Consider the following 16,829-nt stretch of genomic DNA (forward strand, 5'->3'; position numbering starts at 1 on the left):
CAGTGGGTAGATGTTTCTAACAGCAGCTTCCGCCTTGCTCCCCAGGCTGCTCCAAGCCCACAACTAGTGGCCAGACCACCTTGGCCTTGGAAGGGACCCTACCAGCTGAGCCTGCCTCTCTAGTACAGGTAGCGCCAGACTCACACCCTAGTGGGAACCCAAGGCTTCTTCCCTTAGGCTTCATCCCATCTAGGAAATTGAGAACCCACTGGGTATGCCCAAAGGCCACCAAGGCCTGGCTGCCTGGAGAGGCTACTCCAAGATCAGCTGGGGGTGGGGGGAGTGTGAGGGGGAGGGTTCAGGGCCTTGTTGGAAGGGCAGCCCCCACCAGGCCCACCTCTGATCCCTTCCCACTTCCAGCAGGGCAAGGGAAGCAGGAAGACCCCTGGAACACCAGGAGCAAGAAAGAGGCAGGCAGGGCAGCTGGCCAGGTTTGTGCTCGACTGTATTCACTCAGAGACACGTGGCAGCTTACATTGGACAAAATGAGTAATAAAAATTGGCTTTAAATACGGAAAAACCAGGGCCCTATAATCCCATGCTATCCTAACACTGGGACCAGGATGGCCATCACAATCTGGGAAGGACCAGAACTGGGGCCTGGGGTGCAGGTACACACCGCAGCCTACCCACTTCACACACACGCACACACTTGCACTCACACACACACCCCACACGCACACACAGGGAGGGATGGATTATTGCTGGGCACATGTGTCTATTGTTAAGAGGGGAAGTCTGGAATGTTTCAGAGTTGACTAAGGACAACCTCCCCCACTTCCCATGGCCTGGGCTGGGGCATTTCTGCAAGAGGTGTCTTCAGGACAGGGCCCAGCATGAGGGACAAGGTGCCCTGGGAGCTGGAAGGCAGAGGCAGACCCATCTGGGATAGCCTGGGCAGTGGACTGATGGGTCCCAGGGTCAGCCCAGTCTCTGGTCACACTTTGGCACAGGCCTAGGGGATACAGAGGCCCCAGTCCAGCTCTGACAAGTGCTGATGCGGGACAGCATCGGACCCCAGAGGTGACAGCCCTGAGCCCGGGGCAGCAGAGGCAGGCATGAGTTTCACTCAGAGGTCAGCGGTGGCGAGCACAGTGCTGGGGGCTCAGGGGCCTTGCCTGACCCAGCCTCGGCCTGTCCGAGCTGGGCCCAAGGAGCCTTGAGTTTGGCAGTGGCCCTTCTGCCAGCTCCAGGGTAGGTCTTAAGAACACTCCGGTTGCTATATACATTCGTACAAATACATAAATACAGAAAGCCCCGAGCTCCACGGACAAGAGCTGAAGGGACGCACCTTTGTCCCAGGGACAGCCCAGGCCTTGCCAAACTCAGCCAGACCAGGGGCTGAGGGGCAGAGGACACTGGGGACAGCTCCGGCTGTATTCCCCAGGCCACAACTTGAGTGGACAATGGGGAAGACCACTGTGCAAAACTGTAAACAGCGCTCGGAGTAGCTGCTACCGCCAACCACCGGTAGGGGCCTCAGGCTGGGGGCTAGAGGCGGGTTGGGAGCTCGAGGCGGGTGGGGAGCTCTTCCTCACTGTCGCTGCAGTTCCCACAGCAATCCTGGAGGGATGGGGAAGACACGGAGGGAGAGAGGCAGAGCGAGTGCCATTAGCCACCAGTGCCATCACCCAGGCCGGCCCTGCCAGGAACTGCCTGGAGCCATGCTCTGGGGTGGGGGAATCCCCATGAGGGGCCTGGAACAGCAGCTCAGGCCAGACATGTGTGGACATCAGTGCAGAGGCTGCTCATAGCAGGCTGAAGTTAAGAGGGTCCAGGTGGATCTCAGGCTCTGCCAGAGCAAGACCCTGTCCAGACCCTCTCCCCTGGAGCTGGTGGAAGCAGGGCATGGGGAGACAGATGGCTAAGCAAGGCTAGCAGCTTGAAGGTGCCAGGGTGCAGGGAATGAAGTAGTGGGGGGGGGGGAGCGGGCACCAGACTTCTTTCGCCCACATCTCGCCTCTGCCATGGAAGGGCTGCCCGTGGCTCCCCGAGGCTGGGCAGCAAGGCCAACCCACGGGGAGCCCACACTGCTCACCTCTGGAAAGAGAAAAGAGGCCGTGAGCCCAGCCAGGGATAGGGGACAGGCGGGAATAAGGCCAGAGACCCTGGGCACCCCTGGTATGGCTGGAGGATGCCCACTCCCAGCACATGCGGGCACCGGCTCTGCCTCCCACCCACCGTCCCCTGGAGTCAAGCTGGGGGACAAGATAGGACACTTCTGGGAGTTACCTGGCGGCTGAAGAGTCTCTGCAGCAGTCCTTTCTTGGGGGGTGCAGGTGGCTGGCCCTTCCAGTCCAGGTCTGGGGGAACTGAGCCATCTAGCCCAAAGACATTCAGCTCCTGGAAGCACTCGGTCTCCACCATCTGCCAAAGAACAGGGAGCTGTGAGAGCTGCCTCCAGGGCTGCTCCTTGGGGCCTCATCCTACCAGCTAGGCAGGCCCTTACCTCATTCTGCCAGGGGATGGGCACACTGCCCGTGGCAAACTTCTGGTAGAAGTCTTGGTCAGTGGGCTCCAGCTCCACACCCTTAACTGTGGAGAACTGTTCGATGTCCAGAACATCCTTGCAGTAAATGGCCTGGGGCTGGTGGGGACAGAAGTAGCAGTCAGGAACTGCTACACATGTACGCACACATGCACACCTGCCCACCTACATGCATATGGGCAGCTCAGCCCTGAAAATCACTCCAGCCCTGGCCTGGTTATGCCTGGACCCTTGCAGCCCTCTCTGGTTTGGAGTCAGAAACTAGATACTCCATGCCCTTCCGAAGTATGGCAGTCCCTTCTCTTTGAGGCCATTTCCCTCTATAAACTAGGAATCATTACTCCTCACTGCTTTCAACAGATAAGGCTGTGTAAAAGCCATGCCTTTTCCAGTTGATGGTAGCTGACCTGCTGCAGCCAACCAGCCCCCACAGTGCCTTGGGGAATCAGCGACAGGTACCCCCCCACCTGTACACGGCTGTCTGGGGGTACACCTGGTGACGTGTGTGCAGGCAGAATCTTAGCTGGTCCTTTCAGCTTAGCGTCCCCATGCAGGACCTGGAGCTATCGATAGGCCCTCTGTCCCACGATGTCCAATGGCCTGCTCCATCCCCTCAAGCTTCATGGCCAACCAGAGGATTAGAACAGTCTTCCCAACTCCCCACACCCCTGGGGCTCCTGCTGGGAGCTCACCTCACTCCAGAAGGCCACTGTCTTTTTCATCTTTATATTATTTCTAAGTCCTATTATTAAGAATGTCAATTAAGGGGCGCCTGGGTGGCTCAGTTGGTTGAGTGTCAGACTTCGGCTCAGGTCATGATCTCACGGTTCGTGGGCTTGAGCCCCGTGTCGGGCTCTGTGCTGACAGCTCAGAGCCTGGAGCCTGCTTCGGATTCTGTGTCTCCCTCTCTCTCTGTCTCTCCCCTGCTCATGCTCTGTCTCTTTCTCTCTCAAAAATAAACATTCAAAAAAAAATTTTTTTTTTTAAAAGAATGTCAGTTGAAACAACATAATGTGGGGCACCTGGGCAGCTCAGTTGGTTAAGCATCTGACTTCAGCTCAGGTCATGGTCTCACCGTTGGTGAGCTCGAGCCCCGCCTCAAACTCTGTGCTGATAGTGCAGAGCCTATGTGGGATTCTCTCTTTCCCCCTCTCTCTCTGCCCCTCACTCACTCACACCCTCTCTCTCTCAAAAATAAATAAATAAAAACAAACAAAACAAACAAAAAACCCAACAACATCATAATGTAAAATGGTGCAGCTGCTTTAGAAAACAATCTGGCAGTTCCCCAAAAGGTTAAATGTAATGTTATCATATTAGGCAGCGATTCCAATCCTAAGTATATATCAAAGAGAAATGAAAACAAACGTCCTCACCAAAACTTGCATGTGAATGTTCATAGCAAAATTATTCATAATAGCCCAAAGTGGAAATAACCCTAATGCCCATCAACTGATGAATAAACAAGATATGGCCTACTCATAGAATGGAATGTTATTCAGTGGTAAGAAAGGAACAAAACTACTGATATAGGCTACATCACCTGTATGAACCTTGAAAATATGCTAAGTGAAAGAAGTCAGTCACCAAGAACCACATATCATATAACACTATTTGCATGAAATTTCCACAACAGGTAAATATGTAGAGACAGAAAATAGATTAGTGGTTGCCAGGGCCACAGGGAGAGGAAAATGGGGAATGACTGCTAGTAGGCATGGGGTTTTTGTTGGGTGGGGGCGGGGGGGGGGGAAGGGGTGATGAAAATGTTCTAAAATGGATTATGGTGATGGCTGCCCAACTCTCAATATGCTAACAGCCATTTAATTATATACTTTAAATGAACGAATTACAAGATATGTGAATCAAATCTCAATAAAGCTATTAGAAATGATATCATCATCAAACTTGCTCCTCATCTGTTGTTTCTAAAGAGCTGAATTTCAGGGCAATGATTTTCTAACTCTGAATAAAAGACCCAGGTGTGGTGGGATGACTTCCAGGTTAAATGAGATGATGTGCACCAGAAGCAGGAAGCAGGAGCAAACTCGAGTGGCGGGGCCAGACCTGAGGCAGGCTGCTCTCAGTTAAATCACTCACAGCAAGGCCCACACCCCAGGGTCTGTGAGGCCCACAAAACACAATCCTTCACAAGCCACAGCCCCCTAGTTGGACTCTGGCTTCTACTCACCCCCTCTAGGCCCACCCCCACACCTCACATGTCTGTTCAACATTCCCCAAAGGCCCCCCTGTCACACTTAGAATAAGACTGCACAGGAGCGCCTGGGTGGCTCAGTCGGTTAAGCGTCCGACTTTGGCCCAGGTTATGATCTCATGGTTCATGAGTTCAAGCCCTGGGTCAGGCTCTGTGCCAACAGCTTAGAGCCTGGAGCCTGCTTCGGATTCTGTGTCTCCCTCTCTCTCTGACCCTCCCCAGCTCATGCTCACACTCTGTCTCTGTCAAAAATCAATAAACTTAATAAAAAAAAAAAAAAAAAAAGACTGCACGCCTCTCCCAGCCCATGCTCACTCCAGCCACACTGGCCTCATCACTGTTCTCTCTCTCGAGGCTGCTCCTTCTCCCTGAAATACTCATACTTCAAAACTTGGCACGGCTCTCTCCTTCACATATTTCAGGCTTCTGCTTAACCATCAGCACCTCAGAGACCACCCTGTCTAAAAATACTCCCACTCGTAATCATTCCTTATTGTCTTCTTAGCCTGATTTATTTTTTTTCTGTTGCACTTCACACTACCTGATATTCCTTTTCATTTACTGCTTTATTTTGACATGCTCCCCACTACAACATGAAGGCAGAACTGGGTCCTGTTGACCTCATGATCTCTGAGGTCTGGCACATATGGGCATTCAGAAATTTGGAATAAATGATCACCAGTGTGGCTGACAGTCATCGATCCGGCCTTCCCAATCACCTTCCTGACTCCCCAGTGTTCCTGGTGAACTGTCAGTCAGAGGACCCAGTCCTCTTACATAAGGGAGCAGGGCAAGTACATAACCTAATCTTGGCCAATCACAACCTTCCCTGTGACTTTATACAGAGAAGTCTGAATTCAGCAGGAAGAGGATCAACAGGTTGAAGCACAGCCAAGAGATGAAGTCTTGGCAATACTGCATGAAGCCCTGATGTTGGCCCTACTCTGGGGCTCTCTAGCCAAATGAACCAATAAGCTCCTTGTTGGACATAATTAAGTTTCAGATGGATTTCTGCCCCTTGGAATATGATGATTCAAGGATGTTTCTGCCCACAGAATGCCTGACCCACTGAGATGCTCAGTAAATGGGTAGGACTCTACAAGGGAGAGGTCAGCACTACCAGGTATAGTGGGCAGCCAATATTCAGCCAGTCCAATAGCCCTTACCCCAGCTGGCAATGGCGTCTTGGTTTTCCTTTGGGAAACTAACCTCCCTGGCTGGCAGTGGTTCAGGTGGGCAAGTGATCCAACCGTGATCACTGCCGGGCTTCTGAGCAATCTGTGGCAATAAGCACTAGCCTTAGGGTTACTTTTTTTCCCCCTTCAGGACTTCTTTTGAAGTAATTGGGCAAGAGGTATACATTCTGTCTACCGGGCTGGCTGAGCTAGTAGGATGTGGACCTGAACTGCTGGTCCACTACTGCTGCACCCTAGCAAGAGTAGTCAGAGAATAAAGACTGCACACTGGCCTGTACAGTGGAGAGGGAAAGGAAGACAGAATTCCTACAGTGTTGTTGCAGCCCCAGATCCAGGTATGCCAAAAGCTCTATCTATCCTGGGGCTTTTCATTTGTGTGAGTTCAATGAATTGTTTTGTTGGCCAACCCATCTGAGTTGCACTTTCTGACACTTGCACTGAAGGTGGCCTGACCACTGCTCTAAGAACCCCGGGCCTGAGTCCCCACCCAGGCTTGGCCCTACCCTCAGGAGTGGACAGCACTCACATCAGGTTTGAAGGGTGGCTCCAGCATGCCAGCTCCCAGCCGCTTAAAGTTCAGCTTTTTGAAGAGGGGGTGTTCCTTTACTTCGCGGGCACCACCTCCACGACACCCTAGGCGCCCAGCAGGGTCCTTGCACAGGAGCTGTGGCAGGGTAGGGGCAGTCAGAGGGACCTGGGAGAGGTGCCTGGTGCCCCCAGCCCCAGCCCGTCAGCCTCCTGCTGGCTTGCCATACCTGGGAGCAGAGCGAGCGGGCCTGAGGGGAAAAGCGCTCTGAGTATTCTTCAGGCACCTCCTTCACCAACCGTTCCACCTCCTCTCGCTTGATTTTCTTTTTCCTCTGCTGGAAGGGTGACTGGCCGGCAATCATCTCGTATAGGAGGCAGCCTAGTGCCCACCAGTCTGGGCTGAATGTGTATCGTTCGTTCTTTACCACCTCCGGAGCTGGGTAGGGTGGAACAGAAGTTAGGGCTGGGCAGGAGGCAGGAACCAAGCCCTGGGGCCCTGGGAATGCCCAGCACAGTGGGGCATCAGCTCAAATATCTGCCCGCCAGGCAGGCACTACCAGCAGCCTGGTGGGGACCTCAGCAAGTAGGACAGCACATGCCCCATCAAAGAGAGCACTGTGGCCCCGTAGGAGGCCAGGTCTTCTGATTTTTCAAGAGAAGTCAGAAATCCATATTTTTAATGGGAAGCTGTCTGGCGTATCAAATGTTGGCAACCAATTCAAATTGTTTTATTCTTTACCATGTTTTTTATTTTGAAAGAAGGAGACAGAGCATGAGCACGGGAGGGGCAGAGAGAGAGGGAGAGAATCCCAAGCAGGCTCCACACTGGCAGCACAGAGCCTGATATGGGGCTTGAACCCACGAACTGTGAGATCATGACCAAGAGTCAGATGCTTAACTGACTGAGCCACCCAGGCAGCCCTCAAATTGTTTTAAAAACAATTTGATTTAAGTACAAATGTAGGCCATATTAGGCCTGTGTGGTTACCAGTTTGCAAGCTCTGTATTTAATACCAGAGAGAAGAAACAAGAAAGAAACTCCTCTACTGCATATCTACTGCCTGCCAGGGTGGGCACATGGGATTTTTGCCTCTCCTACCACTTTTTATCTAAAGGCAACTCTGGGAGCCAGTATGATTGCTTTATGGTTGGGCAAAGTGAGCATAGGAGCAGCAGTATGTGGTCCAAGGACACACAACAAGAGGTGGGGCCTGTAATTGGGGCTCTATCTGCTGTGTCACATAATCTCCAAAGGGAATACTAGGGCCACATCTTGGCCCATACCACAGATGGGCATTCCCTCCCTGAATCTGGGTAGATCAGGGGAGGGGAGGACTTCTCAACCTTCTCATCTTTCTCTGGTAGCCACCTGCAGGCCTAGCCAATAGTAGGAGCTCAGTAAGTATTTGGTGAATGAATGAATGATGCAGATTTCCAGGTGTGTGGGTTCCTGGCTGAGTCCTGGTCTCTTAATTTCTAAGATAGGGATATCAGTTCTATTCCCTGAGACACAGAAGACTTCCACAGAAGTGGTGGGACCCAGCCCAGGACAGCAAGAGGACCCAGGAGGCAGGGGGGCCAGGGTGGAGGAAGACTCACCCATGTAGCCCACAGTGCCCACACGACCCTTGATGGTCTGGCCTTCTGGCACGTGCACAGCTAGCCCCAGGTCGGAGATGCGGATGTGACCTGAATGTGGGTGGACAAGTTGGGGGGGCCCATTGAACAGGTGGGCCAGACCCTGCCCCACTCCACTGCACTCCACCTCTGTGCACCCCGTACCCACCATGGTCATCCAACAGGATGTTCTCTGGCTTCAGGTCCCTGTGGGGAGAGAAGGGCAGGGTCAGATGTTGTTCAGTTTGCCAAGGAGCCAAACGGCACGCCACCCCCTCCTAGCTCACTTGTCTCCTGGGATGGAATGTGCAGCAAGGTGCAGGAGCCATTTATTGCCAGGGTGAGAGATAGCCCTGCCCTCACTCACAGCAGCTCTGACTTGAGGGGGCAGCTGAAGGATCTACCCAGCCAGGATTCCTTCCTGGGAATCCCCAGGCAAGTGGAGAGCAGCTCCCATCCGGGGGAATAGCACCAGTAGCCTTACTCACCACTAGTGTTAACAGGGTCCCACCCTCACCCCACTTTGGTGGCTGACTCTACCTTTCCTGTCAAATGGGGCTACTCATCTGTCCCCCTCATGGGGCTGTTGTGAGGTTCAAATGAAATCACTGCCGGTAACAATAGGCAGAGCTCCCCACTGCCAAGCCCTGCATGCCAGGCTCTGTGCACTTTACTGCAGGGAGCTGACTGGCCCAGGGTTATACAGAGATGGGTGATGACACCAGCATTCACATGAGTGAGCCAGACCCAGAGGCTCTCAAGTCTGCCCGGCATGGGCAAGCGTGGAGCCCCAAGCCCAGGCTCAGTAGGGCTCAAACCGGCTCATGCCCGCAACAACAGGCCCAGCACACCAACATCCTTCTGCGGCCTCCACCCATGCCCAGCTGCAGCCCCTGGCGGGGAGGGCCGAAGCCCAGGACCTGTACACGATGCGCTCCCGGTGCAGGTCCTCCAGGCCGCAGCAGATCTCCGCGGCATAGAAGACAGCCCGCTCCTCAGGGAAGCCAGCCTGGCCCATGTGGTAGATGTGGAACTTGAGGTCGCCTCCGTTCATCAGTGTCAGCACCAGGCACAGCGCGTCCTTGGTCTCATAGGCATAGGCCAAGCTCACCTGTGGCCGAGGGGACCCGAGCCCTCAAGCAGGGGCCATGGGCCACCCAGTGGCAGGGCTGGCACCAGCCGCCCAAAAAATCCTTCTCAGTGGCACTCCTTGGGGCCCCGCCTGCTCCCCAGGCCTGGTGTCAACACCCCAAACCGACCCTTCCCAGGCATCTCTGAGGGTGGGGACAGGGCAGCACAGAAAGGGACCTAGCCTGGTAAGTGAGAAGGGCAGGGCAAGTGCATGGCCAGGGTGAAGGGAGGGGTCTCCTGTCTGTACTTACTACAAACCTACTGTTCACTTTCTCCAGGATCTGCTTTTCATTGAGTGCCATGGCCTCCCCTTTCCGCTTCTTGATACGCTTCTTTTCCAGCTTCTTGCAAGCGTACATCTTGCCTGTTGCCCGCACCTGGCAGGCACACACCTGTAGCAAGGTAGATGGGCAAATAGGGACCAGCTGTGTTCTTCCTGGGGCTATAGGAGCTCAAGGAGGGGGGGCTGGTCCAGGGCCTACCATACCCCTCCTCCCCACTCCATCAGGGGCTCTGGCCTGGCCACTTACCTCACCAAAGCCGCCTTTGCCCAGGACTCGATACTGCCTGAAGGTGTTTTTGGTCACTGGCTGCCTGTAGGCAAGGGATTTCGGAGCAAACACTGGCTGAGCAGGGGCCCAAGGCCCGTAAGAGCCCTAGCAACTTGGCCTACCGTGGGCCAGCCTTCAGGGAGCTCACCTTTCCAGCCACTTCCACTGTAGGAAACGGTTGAAGTAGATGCTGTCGAGGTAGTCGGCAAAAGGGGCCATGCTCAGGTACTCATGGGTCAGCCTGTTGAGAGGGCCCAGCCCACCAGTCAGCCCCCGACACCCCAGGTTCTCGGCTGGATGGGACGGGACCCCCTGTTATATGCATTCTCGGCCTAAAGGGCAGCCTCATTGGCCAACCCTCTTACTAACCCAACTAAGCAGGAGACATTCATCTGTGTCAAAGCTGAAGATTCTATAGAGAGGGAAGGCAACCTGCCCAAGCTCACACAGCAAGCGCAGGGCCAGGGTGAGAGGCTGAGCTCCCTCACCAGCTACTGAGCTGTTCACAGCCTTCCAGGGCCCACGGAAGCCCCCTCTTCAGGACACAATTCCAGGCCAATGGGCAGGGAGAGGCTTACCGGGTGAGCTCCTGGAAGAGGTCTTTGCAGGGCCCCTGCTCCAACCGCTGGGAGCAATTAGTCACCAGCTGCCGGGGGACCTCAGGGATGAGGTCAGGACCCTGGAGATAGGCAATAAACAGGTCAGTGCAGGGGGCTCCCTTCGCCAGCTGCCTACACCCAGGGCAGAGATGGCCAACATTCTGGACCTGCGCTAGGAGCAGCTGTAGGCTAGTGGTGTGCCAGCCGGCCCAGCTGCTGAACTCAGTTCCACTGCTACCCTTGAGGCAGGGTGAAGCAGAGCCACTGGCAGGCTGCCTGGCCCACCCTCCTGGGCTCCATGCCCGTGGTCTGCCTGGTGAACCGGGAGACGCTCCAGGGCACTCTCTGCCCAGGCTGTGGTCATTCCTCTCCTCATCACTGAGCTCTGCCCGCTGCCGTCATCTCTCCATCCTTGCTCACTCACCGTGTGGCTCAGAAAATTCTGCATTAGCCGCCGCCCACAAGCCTTCCGCTTCTCATCAGGGGTCACTTCATACTCAGCCTGCAGGGTGGGAGGCAGAGAAGCTTGGGGCCTGGGCAGAACAACAGGTGTGGGGAAATGGGACACACTTGACCTAGGGACCTCTGCCCACCCTCGGGGCTGGGCTGGGCTGCACTCACCACTCCATCCAAGAAGGCTATGCAGCGGGTCAGCTCAGGCCTCGTGGCACAGAACTCTCGAAACAGCAGGCGCCCAATGGGCTGCCGCTCGCACAGGCTGTGGTAGTCACGCTCTGCAAGCAGGGGTAGGAGCTACTGGGTTCCCAGACCTGGAGCCTGCTGGCAGGGCACTCCTATCCATACTGCCAAGCCCTGGCCCCAACAGTAGCTTCTAGCCCTGCAGTATGGAAGCCACTACCTCCTTTAGAACTGTCACCCCAACACTGAGGTGGGCACTATTATTATTTCCAACACAGTTTGGGACTCTGAGGCCCAGAGAAACTAAGCAATTAACTCAAGGTCACACAGCTTGATGTATGGCTCCAAAGCTGGGCCCTCACCTCCCACTGCTATCTCCTGGTTCACACCACCTACATACATCACAGTGCTGGGCTTGGGTGTGGTTGTGAGGTTCCGGCCTGGCCCAGGCTAGGCCCAAACCTGTTGCTTGCCTGGCGAAAGTGCAAGAGGAAGCTGTGGCTTCCGGCAAGCTCGAGGCTAAGCCTCCTTCCCAGGCGGTGGAAGCAGCTATGGTATACTCCTTGCCCACGTGCAGGCTGTCAGAGGGGCCTAGGCAACCTTGGGGGTTGTGCAGACCTGGGGCCTCAGCCAAGATAAGCAGGAACTGGCGTCCTGACCCCTCTTCTGGTCAAGGTTTTGATGCCCCCCCACCTGCCACTCACCCTGCTCAGGGCAGGGTTATGCTAAGCACGGGCTTGGGGCTCCTCATGCAATCAATCTGTGGGCTGACTCCAGCCTCCACTGTACCCTCTGTCCCTCAAACCCCAGGCATGACTCTCCTTTCCTCTGCTTCTCTCAGACTGCCCCAAATCTGACCCTGCCCTACTCCCCGACCCTCCCACCTACCCCAAACACCCCTTGCTGTCCTGTTTGTACTATGTGCTCCACCCATCTCAGGCCCAGGAACCGAAACTGGGTTGGGTGTTGCAGCCTCGGTCTTCCTGCTCCCCAGACCCCCCTCCCCCCCGCCAACCCTGCCCCTCTGCCTCGGGGTGAGGTCTCAGGGGAGGCTCCCCCAGAACACTCAGGCCTCCACCCAGGCCTCACCGAGGCTGAGCCGCAGCTCTTCACACTGGCTGATGTGGGGGAACTGCAGCATCTGTCGCCATTTCTTGCTTTTGCCCTTGCGATTCCCACCACCACCTGTGGGAACAAACAGGTGTTGGATCTCAAGTCCCGCTGCCACCATGCTTCCCCTGGCCGCTCAGTGCAGCCCAGAGACCTGGCCTTCTGGGCTCAGCCCAGGCACAGCACACTCTAGGAGGCACCTCAGGCCTTCATTCCACACATTTCAGCATGCCCTCACTGGGCTCTAGGACACACACCGTCCCCTGGGCCCCTCTGCTAGGGGTTCCTGAGCTCCTGGGCTGGAAGATCCAACAGGGGTGATAAGGACAGGTCACCGGGTGATGGTGGGTTTCCAGGAAACCTTAGCTGCTTTCTGGCAGGTAGGAGTTTCCCGGGTGAAGAAAGCAGAGGACATGACAGCAGTGGGAACTATGTAAGTCAAGGCACAGAAGGGAGAGATTCTAGGACATGTGGGACATGCCTCCGAGATGCGAGGGGCAGAGGGCAGCCTGGGTCACCAGGAAGGCTTCAGGCCCCTATACCTGGCCCTGAATCAGAGCTATCAGAGACTCAAACAAGGTGGTGGCTGCAGGGCTGGCACTCAGGATGCCCATCCAGTACACAAGGGGTTCTGTGGCCCTGATACCTGCCTCATTTCACCTAGCTGACACCCTATCTGTAGCTGCTAAGACCAGGGTAGCAGCTCAAATGCCTACAGAGCCAAATAGGTAGGTAAAATGTAGGCCAGATGGGAGACAACAGGGAATGGTGGGGAGTGTGGTGAACTGGACTGGGCATGCCCCTTCCTCCAGGCAGGAATACGGACTCGGCGTGGCCAGCTCTTCTCACCTTTTAGCTGAGACTCCGGACATTATGTGAAATACTGGTTCCTATTTTTTGTAAAAACAAATTGCAGCTAAATAAATTAAACATGTTAGAGAGCTAGCCAGATGTGGCCCATGGGCCACGAGGTTGAAAATAGAAGGGCCTGAGTCTTGGAGCCCCACAGACATAGGTTTGAATCTCCAATTCGCACTTTAGGCCTGTCACTTGCCCTCTAGGGTAAGTGACTTACATAGGGACTTACATAGTTCCCAGGAGCCTCAACTTCTCCATACTTACTTCAGATCCAAAGCTACCTCCAGAGGTGTTGTCAGACTGGGAGAGTCTGTGTCCAGTACCCAGTAGGGCTGTGGCAAGAGGTGGCCCTCAGCTCCAACAACTCATGGCAACCTCAGGCAGCCACTTTTTCCCTGCCTGGCCTCAGTTTCCCCTCTGCTTTACCCAGCCTTGTTTTCATCTGCCCTGGCTGAAGGCAGGTGGCACAAGGGAAGGGGCTGCTCAAGGGAAGGGGCAGAGTTGGGTCCCTCAATGGGTTCTGTGACCTAAGCAGTCGGGAGGAGGAAATGTTGCAGGGCACCCATTGGGAAACCTGCTAGCAGCTCTCCTGCGGCCTGCACCCAGCATACTCCACAGCCATTGCTCCATTCTGAATGAGCAACAGACCCCCACCCCCAACCCGGGGCAAGGCCTCGCCAGAAGGGGAACTCCTCCCCCACCCCCACAGGTCCTTCACCCAACCCTCTATCCGCTGGCCTCCCCCCACCAGTTACTTCCTCCTCCCCCTCCTCCCAGCCACATCAAGGCAGTAGCAAGAGTCACATGCAAATATCCTGTCCTGGAACTGCCACCAGAGTCAGTGGGGCTCCTCCCCAACCTAGCCTGGCCCCCTCCCTATGCCTCTGGGGGCCTGGGAAAGGATGGAGGACTAAAGAAGGGCTCACACCCCCAATGCTGCGCCACTTCATTCTCACAGCAATTCTGTCAGACTAGGCATAACCTCACAAGGAAACTGAAGCCTTGAAATGAGGAATCAATTTGTCCAAGATTACAAAGCCTGGAGGTGCCAGAGGCAGGATTCAAACCCAGCTCCCTAGGACTACAACCCACACTCCTTTCCCACCCCAAACACGCCATGCCAGCCATCTATTAGGTGCCAACTGAATACATACACCAAGGGTTCCCAAACCACTTAGGGCCTCATATCCCTTGGGAAGCTGGAAAAGGTCAGGCCCTAAGCTGTCAGCCAGCTAATGAAGGGATTCCAGTGGAGCCAGTCTATGGGCCAGGGTTTAGGACTCAATGACAACAGGGATTTCTTTAAGTTTGTATGTCCTGTTCCCAACTATTCCACAAAAAGGGTTACTAAAGTTTAGAGAGAAGAGACTTATTTAGAGCATGCAGGTGGGAGGGGCAGAACCAGGTTGGGGTAAGTGTTCTCCAGGGGAGGCATCAGTCCAGGTCTGGCCATACCACACTATGCCTCACCCATGGCCTGAAGAAGGCCGTCAGGAGGTGCCACACTCTCCAGCCAGGCAAAGCAGTGCTCTCAGCAGGCCCGAGGCCTGAACTGGCTACAGCCCTAGAGAGGGAGGCCTGGCCAGGCTCTCCCCACCCCTCCTCCCTAGCTGGCTAGATGACGAGGCAGAACAGAATCGGCAGATGCCCCCAGAGGCTAGGAGGAAGGCCTAGCCCTGAGACTAGATAAGGGACAGGAGATTAAAAAAAAAAAGGCTCTGGGCACTAAGGACCCAGCCTGCCATGCCTATTTCCAGGCAGCATCTCCCAGGGAGCAACACACACTGGGCAGGCAGGGGGGTACCAGATGCTGTGCCATTTGGGGGCTTGTCTGGGCTTCCTACACACTGTATTGGAGGCATCCTGTGTGTAGGCCTGGGTCAACCACAGTCTCACCGTATGACTTGGGGGCTAATCCCTGGTCTGAACCTCAGTTTCCCACCTGTAAAATGGAGCAGAAAAGTGAAACAGATGACTCTTTCAGCCTGGAAGCCCAGCAAAGAGTGGAAAATGACCATGTCATGACCTCCCTGCTCTAGAGGTCCAAAAAGAAGGGTCTTGTTCACTGCTGGTCCCCAGCACCCAAGACAGGTCAGGGCACATAATAGAAGGAGTGTTCTGTGATTGTGTTACTAAAGTGGACAATGACAGGTGAGGGCCAGATTGACCACAAGGCAGTGAGGACCAAGTCTGGTCCTCTGTGTCCCCCATGACCCTCAGAGGCCAGGTGCCTAGTATCACTCGGGATGGGAGTCATGAGAAGCTCAGTGCACACTCACCAGACTTGATCCCTCTGCCAGGCCTTGCACTTACAGTCCTGCCAGCCCCACATGCTCTCTTCCTTCAAAGCTCAGCTCCCGCTTATTTCTGTGCCCATTTGGCCCTCTACACCATGGGCTTTCTGAGGGCAAAATTCATGACCCATCCACCTCTGTACCCAGTGTCCTGAGGCACGAGACAAGTGGCAATCATGTTGGTAGCATATGTGACCAGCCGTTTCCCCAAACCGAGTGAGCTGTGCTACTGCGGTGGCTCCGTTCATTCATTCTTCAAACCTTTATCCTGCACCAACTTTGTGCGGGTCCAGGCTGGGCGCCAGGGTCTGGGCCTGAGGCACGTGGGGTAGGCTACCCTTTCTTGGGGCATCTTCTCACCTATCACCTGGGGGAGGCCTCAGAGAGGCTCTCCAAGGACCCAGGTCCCACCCTTCCCTCTTCCTTCCTCTCTCTTTCCCTCACCCCCCCCACCCCCCCGCCGCGAGGGCGGTGGCCTGACCCCCGCCCCTTCCTGGGCCCCGGCACCCGGGGCAGGTGCAGAGGACGACCGGCCGGAAGGGCTCGCGTATGCGCGGGGTGCGGGGCGCCGAGCGCGCTGCCCTAGGGGATCTGGCGGCTGGGGCGCCAGCCGAGCTCAGAGGCCGCGCGCCCGCGTACCCCGCACCCGGCCGCCCTCTCGGCCGCCTCACCTTCCCGGGCCTTGAGTAGCACCGTGTTCGCTACGATGTTCTCGAGCTCCATGGGCTGCGGCGCCGCCGGGCCCGCCGGGCCGAGCCGCCGGCCGGGATCGCTCGCGGGAGCCGGGGCCGGATGGCGATCGGCGCGGCTCGGCTCGCAGTGACCGCGCCGCGGCCTCCCGGGCCTCCCCGGCCGCCGCCGCCCGCCGCGAACACTCCGCCCCCTCCCGGGGGCCACCCGGGCGCCGGCCCGCCCCGCCCCGCCTTCTGTTTACTTTACGAGGCCAATAACCGGGCGGGCGCTCCCCGCGCCGTCTTCCCATTAGACAGCCTCTTCGTCATCCCCCGCCTTCCGCGCCAGGGATTCGCTCAAAGGAGCAGGGAGGCGGGACTTTATACGTCACCTCTTCCTGGTTGGTCCGAGGTTGGGTACAGCCCCTAGGTTCGAATTTCTGGACCTTCGTAGGGTAGCGAACTGCCAATTAGGGCCGAGCCCTCCGCGGGGACAACAGAGGTGGGTCCTCTTGTTCACGCCCTGAAATCTTGGAGTTTTATTGGATAAAATAAACGTCAATCATCCTCAGCACTGAACCCTGATTGGACCACCAAATAGGGGTGTGGCCCGGGTCCCTCTAACTAGTCTTGACTTTTCTAGGGTTTGTAGGGGATGCATTTGCTATCTTGGGCCTCCTGCGGGCTGACTGTAAGCTGTTTTGGGCCATGTGTCCAGCCATATTTCTTTGGGTTGACCCATTCTGGAGAGCGCACATCGGAAGCGGGGAGAAGTCCAAAAAAGACTGGCGTCCTCCCTAGCGGCTCCCCAGCCTCCGGCCCCCGCCCCGCCCCCGCAGCCGGATGTTGTGATTTCTCTCCACCCACACGGCCTCGCCCGCCCTCGGCCTCTGCTGCCTTATAAGGCAGCGCTACCACCCCGAGACGTTTGG

At 55.9% G+C, this 16,829-nt stretch overlaps 1 protein-coding gene across 1 annotated transcript; it reads right to left on the minus strand.

Annotated features, from left to right (window-relative positions):
* Positions 1-428: 428 nt before the first annotated feature.
* On the minus strand, positions 429-16,048 carry GRK6 (G protein-coupled receptor kinase 6). Its single transcript, XM_047090465.1, has 16 exons — positions 15,898-16,048; positions 12,054-12,149; positions 10,947-11,059; positions 10,750-10,827; positions 10,305-10,405; positions 9,875-9,967; positions 9,706-9,769; positions 9,427-9,567; positions 8,965-9,155; positions 8,214-8,251; positions 8,027-8,116; positions 6,655-6,863; positions 6,426-6,563; positions 2,450-2,587; positions 2,233-2,367; positions 429-1,563 (listed from the first exon to the last, which is right to left on the minus strand). Exons 1-16 carry the CDS (start codon positions 15,947-15,949, stop codon positions 1,492-1,494), a joined length of 1,749 nt encoding a protein of 582 aa, XP_046946421.1. The 5' UTR covers positions 15,950-16,048; the 3' UTR covers positions 429-1,491.
* Between the last annotated feature and the right edge of the window lie 781 nt (positions 16,049-16,829).

Source organism: Lynx rufus, unplaced genomic scaffold (genome assembly GCF_022079265.1).
Source record: "Lynx rufus isolate CCGP_SWC_20201006 ecotype Redwood Valley unplaced genomic scaffold, mLynRuf1.p SCAF_1, whole genome shotgun sequence".
NCBI lineage: Eukaryota > Metazoa > Chordata > Mammalia > Carnivora > Felidae > Lynx > Lynx rufus.

What these genes read in the sequence shown, in the direction of transcription:
- GRK6 (XM_047090465.1), bottom strand. Translation starts at nt 15,949, where the DNA reads ATGGAGCTCGAGAACATCGTAGCGAACACGGTGCTACTCAAGGCCCGG. An exon ending in AGAGCTGCGGCTCAGCCTCG is followed by an intron (nt 11,060 to 12,053) that starts GTGAGGCCTGGG and finishes CCCTGCTTGCAG; the next exon opens with AGCGTGACTACCACAGCCTG. An exon ending in CTCTTCCAGGAGCTCACCCG is followed by an intron (nt 9,968 to 10,304) that starts GTAAGCCTCTCC and finishes CCCTCTCAACAG; the next exon opens with GCTGACCCATGAGTACCTGA.